Source organism: Rhynchophorus ferrugineus, unplaced genomic scaffold (assembly GCF_030347505.1).
Source record: "Rhynchophorus ferrugineus isolate W39M unplaced genomic scaffold, kcgeb_rfMv2 rfM2, whole genome shotgun sequence".
NCBI lineage: Eukaryota > Metazoa > Arthropoda > Insecta > Coleoptera > Curculionidae > Rhynchophorus > Rhynchophorus ferrugineus.
The window spans coordinates 35,816,121-35,831,101 of NW_027472581.1; the positions used below are offsets into that span (position 1 = coordinate 35,816,121).

General features: G+C 27.7%; 2 protein-coding genes across 9 annotated transcripts in view; one reads left to right on the forward strand and one right to left on the reverse strand.

Annotated features, from left to right (window-relative positions):
* The window catches only part of LOC143190739 (tripartite motif-containing protein 2), a 130,050-nt gene extending 119,040 nt beyond the window's left edge, over positions 1–11,010 (forward strand). For 3 of the 6 annotated variants that reach the window (XM_076395278.1, XM_076395281.1, XM_076395277.1), the window contains 13 exons: positions 1,366–1,475; positions 4,673–4,687; positions 4,934–5,160; positions 6,979–7,179; positions 7,246–7,461; positions 7,511–7,700; positions 7,756–7,916; positions 8,213–8,313; positions 8,367–8,481; positions 8,537–8,693; positions 8,749–8,969; positions 9,023–9,161; positions 10,112–11,010. In XM_076395278.1, coding sequence (XP_076251393.1) covers positions 1,366–1,475; positions 4,673–4,687; positions 4,934–5,160; positions 6,979–7,179; positions 7,246–7,461; positions 7,511–7,700; positions 7,756–7,916; positions 8,213–8,313; positions 8,367–8,481; positions 8,537–8,693; positions 8,749–8,969; positions 9,023–9,161; positions 10,112–10,353 — 2,095 coding nt within the window. In that variant the 3' untranslated portion in view covers positions 10,354–11,010. The remainder of the gene's footprint in view (positions 1–1,365; positions 1,476–4,672; positions 4,688–4,933; positions 5,161–6,978; positions 7,180–7,245; positions 7,462–7,510; positions 7,701–7,755; positions 7,917–8,212; positions 8,314–8,366; positions 8,482–8,536; positions 8,694–8,748; positions 8,970–9,022; positions 9,162–10,111) is intronic. The other 3 variants (XM_076395280.1, XM_076395279.1, XM_076395282.1) reach the window with 1 other exon arrangement.
* The window catches only part of LOC143190747 (protein FAM117B), a 79,762-nt gene that overhangs the window by 63,505 nt on the left and 1,276 nt on the right, over positions 1–14,981 (reverse strand). For all 3 annotated transcript variants that reach the window (XM_076395295.1, XM_076395296.1, XM_076395297.1), the window contains exons 5-7: positions 14,837–14,952; positions 14,289–14,392; positions 13,401–13,576 (exon numbers count right to left, since the gene is read on the reverse strand). In XM_076395295.1, coding sequence (XP_076251410.1) covers positions 13,401–13,576; positions 14,289–14,392; positions 14,837–14,952 — 396 coding nt within the window. The remainder of the gene's footprint in view (positions 1–13,400; positions 13,577–14,288; positions 14,393–14,836; positions 14,953–14,981) is intronic.

The window sequence follows — 14,981 nt, forward strand, 5'->3', positions numbered from 1 at the left end:
ATGAATTTTTTTTTATATTAGATCCCATTTATTAGGTAAGATGATTTTTGGACACCCTCGGTTTAATATTCAGTAACTGAGAATCTAAAGGAAATAAAATACATGTTTTATTTGTTTTAATTTTTCCACACCCTTGTAAAAAAAGAATAAAACATCGGTACCCCTCCCCCCCATCGTCTTACATAATAATTGAATTACCCGTAGAGATATTCTGTTTTTGTTATGTTCAAAAACTTAATGTTACTTCTGCTCTATTCAGCGTACTCACCAGGCATAACGCTTGTTTAGATCGATGCATCATGGCTTTGCTGCCACACGGTTTCCAAAGTTTGAAGAGATACGAAAATTAATGAATGAATTGGATCGCCGCCACACCAATTTCGTTCTTTTGACACGGTATCGCCATGTTGCCAGAAAGATGGGAAAGTAGAAAATATGGAAAATATATTGACTTATACTGTTTTCATTAATATTTATAAATTTATAATTTGTTTTCTATAAATGCCTTGTAAAACTGAATTTATACATAATATTTATATTACATCTAAAATTATGTATAAACTACAGAAACTGAAAATATAATGTGTTTAAAGCTCTACAATATAAAAACACACAGTTATTACTATAATAAAAAGTACAAGTAATAATTAATACGAATTAAATTGGAACCCGTTAAATAGATTAAAAACCGGTTACTAAATTACCTATCTATTTTTTATACTGTTTATATATTGACTATAAAACCAGTATTGATTAATTGACATGACGAAGGGAATCTACTCATTTAATGAAATGAAAAAAAAATAGGCCAAGCCAGATGTTCTGTTCTAAAATTAAATCCTAACCTAATAGTTAAAAGAATAATAATTTATTATAAGGATTATTAATTAAATTTGAAGGATTTTCCGATGTCGTGTATATTAATATTTTTAAAAATATTGTCAATAGATATTCATATTAAATGTTTTAATTGCCAGTTGTTGATTCTTTATTGAATAAGTGCTATCTAAAAGTAAATCGGGAAGTAAAAAGTAAACATATCTAGATGTCGATGGAAGCCAGCATTGTGTGTACCAAGGTATATATATATATATATATATATATATATATATATATATATATATATATATATATATATATATATATATATATATATATATACCTTGGTATATGAATCGATTTCTTAACTTACTAACCTATTAAATATATGTTAAATACTCATTAGCTTGATTTTGACTATTGAAAATCGTATTATTTACGACTTAATCGTTATTATTTGAGTTTTGTAATCAATATAAAATAAATATAGCATATAACTATTTCAAATTTAAACAGATTTATCAACGTTGTTTTGTTCATTTTCAGAACAAGGCTCGGTGAGAGGATGGTCAGTATGAATTCAACATTGGTGGAAACTGTTAGCATTAATTATGAGGATTTTAATGAAAGCTTCCTTACCTGCGGCACTTGCTTATGTAAGTATTACTAAATGAGTACATTAAATTACAGTGGGAGATTAATTTTAGATAATTTGTACAAAATAGCACTGTTATTAAAAAATGTGGGGTTTTATAATCAGTATATGATTTTTTGAATTATTTATTTTTTAAAGATTTTGAATTAATTTTGAGGGCTTGCGTTGTAAATTCAAAACACCGTCACCGCGGTTTTCCATTTTCTTGTAATATCTGAATGATACATTGGCTAAACGACATGTATCTTGATACAATTGGAAGTTTTACTCTTTTTCTGTACAAATTCTCATGTTCGGATGATTTAAGTTGACTTTTAACACGTTTAAGAACGTTAAGAACACGTTTGTTGACAATATATGTAAACTGTAAATATATACAATAAAAGGTGAATCAAATACAATTACAGAGGAGTTTCGTGTTATGTTATCTATTGCAAATCCTTAAAAATTAATTCATATCAAAATTATCCATTTACTACTAGTGTTTATTTAATATTATTTACGTCTAGTAGATTTTTTTATATTTAAGTATACTAATCTTAAGCATAAAAGAATTAGATAATTTTGCAGTATGGAAGATTGCGTAACATAAAATTTTAACCATTATACTATAGATAAAGAGATCTATAAAATTATTGTGTATTTAGAATTAAAAAATAATTGATTGATAAATAATATTTGAATTTATTTTTTTCTATTCTATTACCATTTTTTACGATTTGAAATATTCACACATACATACTAAAAAAATAAAATAAAAACGAAAAACTAGCCCTTTGTATGTCATGCGGTTTAACAAAAAAATAAGCTTTGAAAATAAGAAAATAATGTCAATTTATAAACAAATTAAAATGTATAGTATAATGCTAATATAAGGCAATCAAGTCAAACACTAGTTAGGCCTATCACCAACGAAATTAAAGAACTCTTTTGCATATTTCTTCAGCGTATCTAAATACATTTCAGTGATATTTGACCACTGTTTTGAAGAAAATTACCATCACTTTGGTTTTATTCTTCTTCAGGATATTTAGAAATTAAGATGTTAGAAATAGGGATCGTCCCTTTAACTATTATGAGATTACACTGAAGATACTAGCATTTATTCGTTTATCATGCCTTAACAAATCCATCTCTTGCCTTTGTATTGGCATTCTACAACACTTATTATGACCAGCTTTCAAAATTCTAGTTCAAGGTGTACAATTCTAAAATATTATTTTAATATATATAGCACAATATACCATGTATGTTACTGTAAATGACACATATATTTTACGAGAATATAATATATAACCGAATTTATATGTCATATATGCCAATTCTTTTGTTTTCAATCCTCCATCTTCTTTGTTGTTGAATTAATGCCTTTTAACACTTTATTTAAAACGATTTTGGATTATAGATGATATCGATACTGATTATTATGCAACCTTCCATACTACAAAATATCGGTTAGGCCCAAGAGTTTTGAATATGTACTGAATTTTATATTTAGCACATACTACTGCATGTAATGAAATCAAATAAGAAGCACAGTAATATTAACTATTGTTGATAAAAATATGTGTTTAAAATAATGTAAATAGATTAAACGTATTGTTTGTTGATACAAAGTGGGTAATTGTAATCTAGTTTCGAACTATATTAAAACCGTATATTAGAACATAATTTTTTTTACTGTAATCAAATTTAATAAAACAGATTTTGAATCATTATTTTAGTGTCAAGTATATATAAATCTTGACTATAATATTAGTGAACCTCTGTCTATATATACCTCTGTTGTAGAATAACCTTTAGAAAGTTTTCATCAAATACCAAAATCATATCCTTTAATTTGTTTACTTATATATGCTAGAATTATATTATTTATTTATTCTCACAGTAGTAAACAAATATCAAGGCATTAATAATTTTTATGTTTTATTTGCCGAAGTTTTTATTTATTTTTACAAATTAAAAGCAATACCGATCATATATTGGATTAGAGAAACTCTTACAATATTACAACTAGAACAAGAAATAGATTAATTCTTATTTATCTGAATATTATTTCGAATATATCTATTCTGTCATCATTCAATAAGTCCCGGGCATGATTAATACAACACAAATTTTGGACAAGATTCAATTTTATTTCCTTCAGGAGCTAATACAATCAATTCAGTGGTATATAACTATTACCATTTGCTTCAACTTCGACATTCACTTCTTTATTTGATACTGGATGTGGATGAATGGCAAAACTGTTAGAAGCGCAAGTTGACCTTCGTTTTCATCGACTTGTAAAACAATGTATTGTCTTTCAACGAAAATTGTTTTACTAAAACCACAGTAAGGCTTAAGTGGCGTTAATACTGCCAATTATATTTTAGTTAAATTTAAATTGAATCGATTCGGCGAAAATGTCCAATATTAATACAAATAAAGGTTTGATAACCAAGTGTTAATATACCATATTATTTTCGAATTTTCTTAAATCGACAAGGCTGATAATACAAACGTTTTAAAATTCCCCATATATGATCGGTACTGTATATTAGCAATTATTAGTGAAAATTGTCAAAATAACATTTGATTAACAATTTCAAATTATTTTCTTCTAAAAATCAATATTTATAGGCTTTATAAAAGAAATTTTGATAACAAATATCTTATATTTATATAATTAATTATTTGTCCTAATTATATTTTAATCAATATATATTATATATATTATCTAAAAATATCTCATTAATTTGAAAACATCTTTATATATTTAATAAACGTTCTTGTAACTTTTATTAATAATTTCAAATTTTTTTTTCTAAGATTTAATATTTATATGCCTTACAAAAGTAGTTTTGATAACAAATATCTTATATTTATATAATTAATTATTTTTGAACTTTATCTTCTAATGGAACATTCCAATCATTTAAGCTAAATCAATATATGTATATAAATATTTAATATAATATTTAGAATAAAGCTAATAGAGTTTATCTAAAGACATCTAATTAATCTGAAAACATCTTTATACAGTTTATAAACCTTCTTATAAATCATTAATTGTAAAATAGTTGATAACCTTTATATTTAATGAAATGTCAAATTAAGAAAAGGGAATTAATAGGACTTATAAGATAATAATAGAAATTTCGGTATTGAAAAGCCGCTGTCCAAAATTAATATTTTTTGTTTTTGTTGTTACAGATAGCGTTTGGAGCGGTGCGTTTTTATTTTTATTTTAATTTTGCAATCTAACGTAGTTTAGCATTCACCTCATGACCATTTAATGTAAATGTTATCAATAACATTCTCACATTTCCATTTGTTTTAAGTGTTTAACATGCACATCAAATTTAACCTGACATCATTCTCAAACGATAGCTCTACTACCATCATCATTGTTTTAACTCTTATGCATTTCCGTAATTCTTCTTATATTTAACGGTAATGTATCTTTTATTTCAGGCATGTACGATGGTAATGAACACACACCAAAATTATTACAGTGCTCACACACTGTTTGTCTGCATTGTCTCACCAGAATTGCAGCGTCTCAAACTCGTGATACCGGGACATTTCGATGTCCGATTTGCAGGGAACTAATTACAATTCCAAGAGGTGGCGTCAGTGCTTTACCCCCCTCGTTTTTAGTTAATCAACTATTGGATTTAATGTCAAGACAGAGAAGAGAGGTAATAACGGTTTATGCTTTCTGAATCACAATTCATAAGAAGAGTGTTTTCATTTCAATTGTCAGCTAACGGTTTTAATATAATTACATTTGCTATTATGTACATTATCATTAAAGTATTTATTGTGAATTGAAAATTGTGTCTCAGGTAAAGAATTACCACCTAGATTACACTACCAAGATTTTAATTGTGGAAGCATCTATGGAAGTTGTGAAGGTCACTCAGAATCAATGTTATTGGTAAAAACATTGCACACACACACTCTGATAATAAAATAACGTCATGCCGTATATATTGTCCTAGTAAGAGCATTAGCTCGACTAAATTATATAAAATATTTAGGCGCGCAGGTTTTTCTTGAATTATATCTAATTTAGAATACAAAATGTTATATATAACATTGTCACAAGCTGTGTTGGGCAGTATTTTCATGTTAAAATACGTAATTGAAATACAAATACATATTCGGCATTTGTAATTCAGTTGGTTCTTAAAAATATAATTTGTATTTGATATTTTAAATATGAAGAAATTCATCAAAGATTCTCGTTTTAGCAGTGTTATCTAAAGAGCAATTGCTAAATACGCTTTGTTATGGAATTTGCCAGAAGGCCCAAATCGGCTGAACTCATAAAAGAGTGTCTTGGGCATTAGTTAATATATCTCTATCCCAGAAGATGGAACTATCTTTACGAAATAGTGTAGCTTAGAGAAATAAATCAAAATTAAAAATGACTTATTTAGGTTTTATTCATTCTTCAACGAAAGACTATTTGTCTGATACTACATTTAAAAATTTAGCATTCATGAAAGGAAATTAATCTTTTACTGGTAATTGGTAATTTGTATTCTGCATAACAAATCTGCGTTAGTTGATACATATGATATATAGAATAATTTTAAAAATATTGTGATGTGAAGTATGTGTAAATAATAAGATTAAAATGAAAAAAAAAGCGAAACTAAACAAGTATTAGAAAAGTTACAATAGAATCTTTCAAAAGATTGACATAAGCTGAAGAAAAAATAATATTTTTCATTTTGAACCAATAAACAGGCAAGAAATACTAAAGATTATACTATACTATTCTTATTATACTTTTCTATTTTCAGGATTAAAAATCCTCGAAAAAATCAGTATAGTTTGGCTTAATATGCTTATGCTAAAAAATCTTGGTTAAATGTTAGACCATCTCCACTTTATGAAGAACCACTTCACATCAAACTATTAGCGATTTTATTGCATAGTTCCGTTTTTCAACATTAAATGTACTTATGCAAAATGTCCATTGGGAACTTACATTTTTTAAAAATAGATATAAGATACTAGTGTTTATAAAATATTTTGTTTAAACGATACCTCCATTATTTTCAACTATAATATATATTTTACCTTGCAAAAGAGCATTAGCAATATATAGAAAGATCAATATATTCAGTATTTTTCAGATACTAATTTAAAATATTCACTGTACAGGCTTATAATTCCCTTAAGGATCTGTAATGATTATTTAGTTTCAAAAATATTTTTAAAATTTTAACAGTCTGTGGAACTAAAATGAGAAAACAAATAAATATTCCTGAAATTACAAATATTGGATTTATGATTCAAGGATAGATCCCAATCGACACAATAACATATTGTGGAGTAACTAGATAATTCTATTAGTATATTGAAAACTGCAAAACAAATTTTAATAATAATTGACTTATTAAATTGATTATATTAAATTAATACTTATTAATATGTTACATAGTTTATTATTTGCTATTATTAAACAAAGTGAACCTTAAATTAATATATAATTTTAATTGTAGGTTATCCCAAAATGCTCAGTTCATATAAATCAGGAATTGTTATTTTGTGAAACTTGTGACACAGTGTTTTGCACTTTATGCACTGGAGGGTCTCACAATGACAGTACGAATAGTTGCGAGCATACTATTATACCGTTTTCAATTGCTATTAAACGTATGTCAGAAATCCTATTATATAAAGCTAATGAATGTATCTCAAAAGTAAGCGTTTTGAATATAATATATTGTATATAACGATTTAAAATATTTAATTGTTTCATTTTATAGTTAACTCAAGCGCAAGAGGGAGTAACAGCGGAGTTAAACAAATTAACTAATGCAAAAGATAAATGCATAGAGCACATCGAATCAACATTCCAACAAATTCAAGAGGCAATAGATAAAAGAAAACAGGAAATGATAGATCAGGTTAATCAGATGTGTAACGAAAAGAAAAGAGTTTTGGAGGAACAACATGGGTTGATTGAAAATGAAAAGAACAAGGTAATAAAGTGTAATGTTAAATAGAGAAATTCTAGTATATTTTCACTAGGTGGAGCAAGAATGTCATGGACTTCAATATCAAGTGGAAGTTAGAAACATAACTCAGAAGATTGAAATATTAACGGAGAAATTAGATACGGCATTTAGTTTAGGAGAACCAAGAGAAAATTCTTTTCTTAAATGTGATTTCACTCTTAACGACAGCTTGGATCAAATTCAACAGCACTTAGGAATTTTAGGTAGATACAAAATAAAATATTTCATTCGCGCTTATTGATTTGATGATATATATAGGAAAAGTACGTACTAGTACTACGTTTCCAAGTTTATGTACTGCCCAAGTTGAAGAGAGTATTATTGCTGGAATTGAAAGTTCTATAACACTCACAACTGTAGATTACCATGGAAATTCAAGAAAAACTGGCGGTGATCCAATACAAGCAGAAATTTCGTTAGTGAGTATTATACAGAAAAATATGTTTGCTAATGTTAATATTGCGAGGTAAGAGGCTTATATAAGTTTTATTGCTCTTTTCCGGAGAAATCCGTGGGAAAGTTATTAGCTCTTCAACAAACATATTCTAAAATAAAAGGTCCGAGAACGGTGGAAAAATAGAAGTTATAGATAGAAAATAATTCGTCACATGTTTTTTTTGAATTTTATAAAAATCAACCGTTAATCTTTATGAAAACAGCAATAACATATCCAAAGCTCTAATATACAATAAACATAGAAACAATATACTTTCAGGTAACGACGGATCAAAGTGTAGAATCGTTATTACCTCTTCGAATTCAAGACTGTGAAGATGGCACTTATAAAATATATTTTCGTGCTCGAAAACCGGGAAGGTAACTATAACTGTAACAAAACAAAATAAATGTAACAACTATGATTCTGATAGATATGGTGTCAAAATATCTGTGATCGATCGTCCAATAAAGGATAATCCATTATATTTCGATGTTTTAGAACACAATAATCCAGTTGCAATCTATGGAAGTAGAGGTAGCGCAAAAGTAAGTAATGTAGTGATGTGGGGTAGTAACGCATTCACTTTCATCATTTTTATAGGACGAGTTCAATCAACCTGTTGCTATAGCAATAGATGAAAAAGATCAAACCATATATGTTTTAGATACTGGTAATTCTAGAATAAAAGTTCTTAACGAACAGTTTGAATGTATTAAGCATGTAACTAACGAAGGCCTCTTAGGAAGAAGTTGTACAGGTATTTTGACACAAAAAGATTGAAAAAAATATTTTAATTATTTGTCTTGATTTAGGAATTGCTATTTCGAATAACGGTTTAGTTGTCGTAAATTGGCGTAGCAAAGTAGTGACTGAAATGGATAATGATGGCGAAACAATCAAATCATTTACTTACAATGCTTTTCAAGAACCAATAGATGTTGCTGTAGATAAAAGTTACGGCCATCTTTTAGTTGCTGATAATGGAATGAGTTGTGTTTTTGTTTTCGATGAAGAAGGAAAAATATTATTCCAGGTATGTTAGCGTATAGGACTCAAATAATCAATTACATATTTATATTTACTTAGGTGGGAAAAAAAGGAACATTTTGTTTAATATCTTCAGTGGCAGTTGGCCCAACTGGCGAAATTTTTGTAGCTGATTCAAGAGTTCAGATGTTTTCTGCTAAAGGTGATTTTATGGAGATTGTTTATGATGAAGGAAAAGGTATGTTTACTTTTACTATTAAACCATTTTAGACACAACCATTTAGTACAGTTATTCATATATACTATACACTGTTATTGTTAATTAAATACAGATTTTTCGATATTTGCTACATTAAATTTTTTTTATTATTATAATTTTCTAAAAATGATCACAAATGCATTAAAATAATAAAGTATAGAAATATAGAATGTATTTTCTTTTAAAATCATTTTGCAGAAAATTTGCTTAAAACTGGAAGATGATGAGTTGGAGAAGTCATTTTGGTTTGTTTTTCAAAGCGAATTTATTCGTAAAAATTTCAAACACCAATTGTTTGATTGATAAGAATGACTGAGTTTCTAAAAAGTATGTTATTTAGTGTTGTGAAATCAGACAAAACCTTTCTTATTGATCAATTCAGTCTTTTTTAATCGCCTGCTTTAGTTGTTGACAGTAGAGTCGAATTAATGGCTTGACCAGGTTCAATTAGCTTATAATGAAGAATTAATTTCCAATCCCATCAAACCCTTACCATCATCTTCTTTTGCAAATCTTTTTTGAAACTTCTCCTGATTTCGACTAGATTTTTTCGTACTTTGTATAACATGATCCATTTTTAATTGGTTCATTTTAGTAACTACTTTAAAATGCAAATTCATAGTTTTTTTTATAGCCAATTCATGTGGAACTCAAGTATCGAGCTTCATGATATAGGATATATAGGTCGATGGATTTAAGACTAACTGTGTGTGCTTAACAATTGACTGTTCAGGACAAGATTCAACTTTAACACTGATATTCATTTATACAATTATGACCATAAACACCCAATCTTTAATGATCCTGCACAGCTCTCAGCAGATTTCTCTTTTTGGGCTCTAAAGTTATCTTCAGGAGTCTCCATTTCAAATGCCCTTATTATAGACTTCATGAAAAAAACATTCTCAATATATGTTTCTTTTTTCTAGGAAAAGGAAGATATGGTGGAATAGTCGTCGATCAAGATAATAGAATTATAGCCAGTAGAACAGAACAAAAAGGTCGCAGTTACCTTCAGGTCTTATGTTCAAACGATAAAACTATAAATCAGTACATTGATTCATATGATTCTAAGCTAAAAAGACCAAACGGCTGCGCGGTTACCAATGATCATCACGTTATTGTAGTTGATCTGGGAAATAATTGCATTAAAAAATATCGGTACTGGTAAGTTTGATAGTGTATATATCAGAACCAGGGCTTGTGAAATTTAACACTCTAAACTAACATTTAAAAGTAATAATTAATTTAGCGGTTTATTAGAATAATGTTTCCTGTTTAAGGACTGAAATTTTATTTATTCTATTTTTAGGAAGCATTTTATATATATATTTTACTTTAACGAGATTTAAAATTGTATAGATAATTTATTTTGTTACTTATTTCTAATTTAAGAACAGTTTGATGATTTGATGTTGTACATTTTTATAAACTTACACGCAACAATACTGATCAAAGGTTTTTCAAATTAAAAAAAAAACAAAGTAAATCACATTGAAAGCGCTTATTAATATCTACTAATTACTATATGCGCCCTATATAATTTATGTAAGCTTAAAACCTCAAATACTGATTTTTCGTTACTGCCTTAAAACCTGTTAAGTTGTCGCAAAGTTACTTTTATTATTTAAAGGTAAATCTTTGCATAATTAGTTTCTTAATTGTTAAGCTGCCAAGTTACTTTTTAATAGTACTTAAAAAGTAAATGTTTTTGTATAGCGCATGCGTTTTTTGTACAAATTGTTTTTGTTTTCTAGTCATTAGTATGTATTTTTTATATATCTGCTGTACGATGTTCGTACCTAATAAAATTATTAAAATCAGAAAATATGTATTATTTTAATACCCGCGTAAAGTTAGACCGTTCATTTGTATCAGATAACAAATATAGTACTAATAATTATCTATGGGCATGAATTTAAAATCTAAACTGAATACTGAGGATAAAGGTAAGCGCGCACGTGTATGTATAGGACGGATGATATTTTTTTAACATATATTATTTTTATATATATCGTTATTTTTAAATTACAATGCTTATTATATAATATACTAGAATTATTAATAATCCACCATTAGTAATCTTTATATACCTACAAAAATGTTCACAGTACAGTCATGTACATACACATTAGTATGTACATGTACACATGGAACACACGTAACTATTCGAATATAATATAAGAAGATTCAAGAGATTATGATATGACGTTATTTGTTCAGAGGTTTTCATGTCAGTTTTTCTTTTTCATGTACTTTTGCGATGGGGAATAACATAATTATTTCAGTCTCACCTTTTATTGGATATGTTTTTAACATACAGAAATGTTTCAAAAAATATTTTACAAAAATGTAACAATGCAAATTATTAAAAATTTCTACTTCAATTACAATAATATAAAAACTACATGGTTTAATATAATAAATGGTTTACATAAAGTACTAATTATGAAACAGAGGTTATTCCTTTTAGAAATCGAACATGAATTAAAATGTTTTAAACACAATTGTTACTCATCTTACAAAAAAATCACAGCTTTCTTGCAGTCCCTCCTACATGAAAATCACAAGACATTAAAATTATATCGAAAGGGGAATGTCAATACCATGGAAAACATACACAGGTGTTCTAAGTGTAGTTTATTATTACTATTATTTTTAAAAATATTTACATGTTTAATCCTAACAGGGTCAAGAATGAAATATTTTTTAAATTAGTAAATCAATATGTTTTAAATGAATCTACAATTTCTAACCCTGTAAGGATAAGTTACTTTGTAATAATTTTTAGTTTAAGATCCACCCAATTCACGAAATCTCCATGTATACTTAAGTCTTTTCACATAGTTATTCTTATGAACACATTTTTATCCTAAGGGAATATTTATTTATTTTAAAAAATACACCCTGTTTTCCAAGTCTTTTGGCTTATTTGGTTTCAACTTTGGGAGATAACTGACATCACAATATTTTCACCCTGTAACCATTTTTATATAATAAAGTCTAATGTCTACATTTATCAAGAGTATGTACAAATTAAATTGCACTTAATAAGTTGAATGTAGACAAAAGACTATAAGGTGAAATTAAACTGAATTGAACTATTAGAATATCAAATTCGATTTTGTTCATAAAATTAAGTACAGACAAAAATAACAGTCTACAAAAAATTGATAGTTTTCGAAAGGCACATTTTTTGCAACAAAAACACAGTATTCTAACATAAACTTTCAGTTCGAACGCCAATTTAACAGGATAGTTCAATTAGCATGTCAAAGTTTACAAAGATATTTTATTTAACAAAATATAAACTAACATGTCATACTTGTAAAATTCATCAAACAAAACTACGACACAGTAAATATATGTATATCTTTGGTTAAATGGTTTGACGTGCAATTTTACTAACCTGTATTCCAATAATTATCACCATTTTCAGTGGATAGTATAAATATATTCACACTCGATAGACAATATAAGTCCTTACCTATTTCATTATTGGTCTGTAAAAACTAAACACATCCTCAGCACTAAAAATATTACAAAGTAACTTTTATTTTAATATATGTACATATAATACACAGCGTTAACCCGTAAAAAAATATGGGAAATTTATATTTGAAGTACTTCAACAAATTGCGTAACTTAATCGTCTATACAGACTAAGGATAAAACTGTGCATTATTCAAAATGGCCCGATATACCTAGAAATACCAGAAATCGTTTTTTTTTTAAAGATAGGTATTAGTGATGAGGTTAGAGTGGTTTCTTAGGCATTTCTAATCCACTTTACATGAAAACTAAACACATCATTGTAACAGAATAATTGTAAGATTCATTATATATAAAATATCAAAACAGTTATTACTACACAAGTATTTACGGAAATAAATCATATTTAGCAGAACTAGTCTTAATATAACATGCCTGAATAAATACATTAATGCCAATAACACAGATTTTTCATGATGTTATGTAAAAATATAAATAAACATTTTATTTAGGCATATTGTATTATTAATATATATTCATATATTGCAAAAAATAATATAGTCAAATTCTAAGTATTTAAATCTTAGAATTTGGCCTAACTGCTTAATTTAAATGTGTGGGACCTGCTACAAAATTAACACATGCGAAACATAATAGTTTCGAAAAAGTTCAGAAATAATACTGCAAAGTCTGTTTCATTACTATGTGTCAACTCATTTTACTTACTTATTTGAAGGGATATCCTGAGGGTTTGTGGGTTCTAGTTGTTCTTCACTAGGGCTAAGTTTAGGTTGTAAAATTTTAAATGCTGAACCTAAACTCGGCTTCAGTTTAAATGAGCTAGGTTGAGGAGCGTGTTCTAGCAGAATATTAGTTTTCTCATCCAAAGATTTTAATCTAACCTGGAAACATGAAATAATTTAAATAATTTTATTATTTCAAAGATTCATTTGGGTTATTATGTATGGATTATAAAATCGTGGCGTCCACCACGTGACACCTAGTGCCGGCTTGTTGAAACGACAATGTCATTCATTTTATGCCGCCTGGTGAGGCTCGTGAGGAAGGCTGGTGCTTTCTAAATATTGCAGCTATGCTTGTTAATTTGGCGTTGACTCTATGGCGTTAGGCCATTCTAACTCTAAAGATATGATTTTTCCGAAAAAGGTTCTTTTCCAAACAGTCCAAAGACCAGTAAGCGTTCTATAATCTATAATCATTAATTTTGAGCTGCTAGACAGTTAAATATTTTATGATGTAAATTCGTCAACTTGTGCAACAAGCGCGCGAAAGGTGTTATTATGCATGACGAGGAATTGATTACCTCAGGTTCTTCAAATCAAATATTTGTATTTGTCGCAAGCTTTATTTTTCCTATTAAACTCTCAACAGTACTGTTGTACTCTTGATGAACAAGGATATATTTTCTGGACAAAAACGAAAATATTTATTTGAATTTATAGAAAAAAAAACTAAAAATTAATTTGGAGTTATTTGAAAATTAATCTGTTTTTCCAAATATAATTGTAAAGATAATTATACTGTATCAAGATCATTCCAGAAGTAAATATTTTATTTAGAATGATAAGGATAGTAATATTATTTACAAAATACCTTTTCACAACCATCTGGTGGTTCTCTAGCTAAGAACTTGTTGATGTGTGGTGAAGTACCAAGCTTGCTAGCTTCATTATCTGGGCTGGAACCATGACTGTCACCTGCATAAAAAAATATAATGATCAATTATGTCCAAGATTTGTATACATGGTTTTCCAATGATGTCAAAAGTATATATTTTATAAAAATCAATGTTTAATTGTGAAACCATGTATATTCTGCATTAAATAAATCTACATGGTACAAATATTTATTTTGAGTGCAACAACAGGGCAAATGGCCACTAATATCTCCATTCTAAATTCAAAATGATATATGTATTAACTGTATTTACATGCAGGGAATCAGAAAATTAAAAAAGTTCTAATATATCTGTGTTTAATAAAAGTAACCTTCATCACTTGATGTCGAATCTCTTGACCATCTTCTTACCAATGAAGGTGATAATGAACATCTCGAAGAACCTCCTTTAAATACCATCAACTTAATACAAATAATGATAATCAAGTACTAAAATTACATACGTATTAAAAAAGTTAATATACCTGAAGAATGACTGAAATCTTGTGGTGTTTGTGTGTTTACTGATCGAGATTTATATCTTAATAATTCTGCCAGTGGAGCTCTATGACCTTCTGGTGTTGCCTGTTGTAGATCAGGTCTATAGCAGGAAATTAAAATAAAATTAGT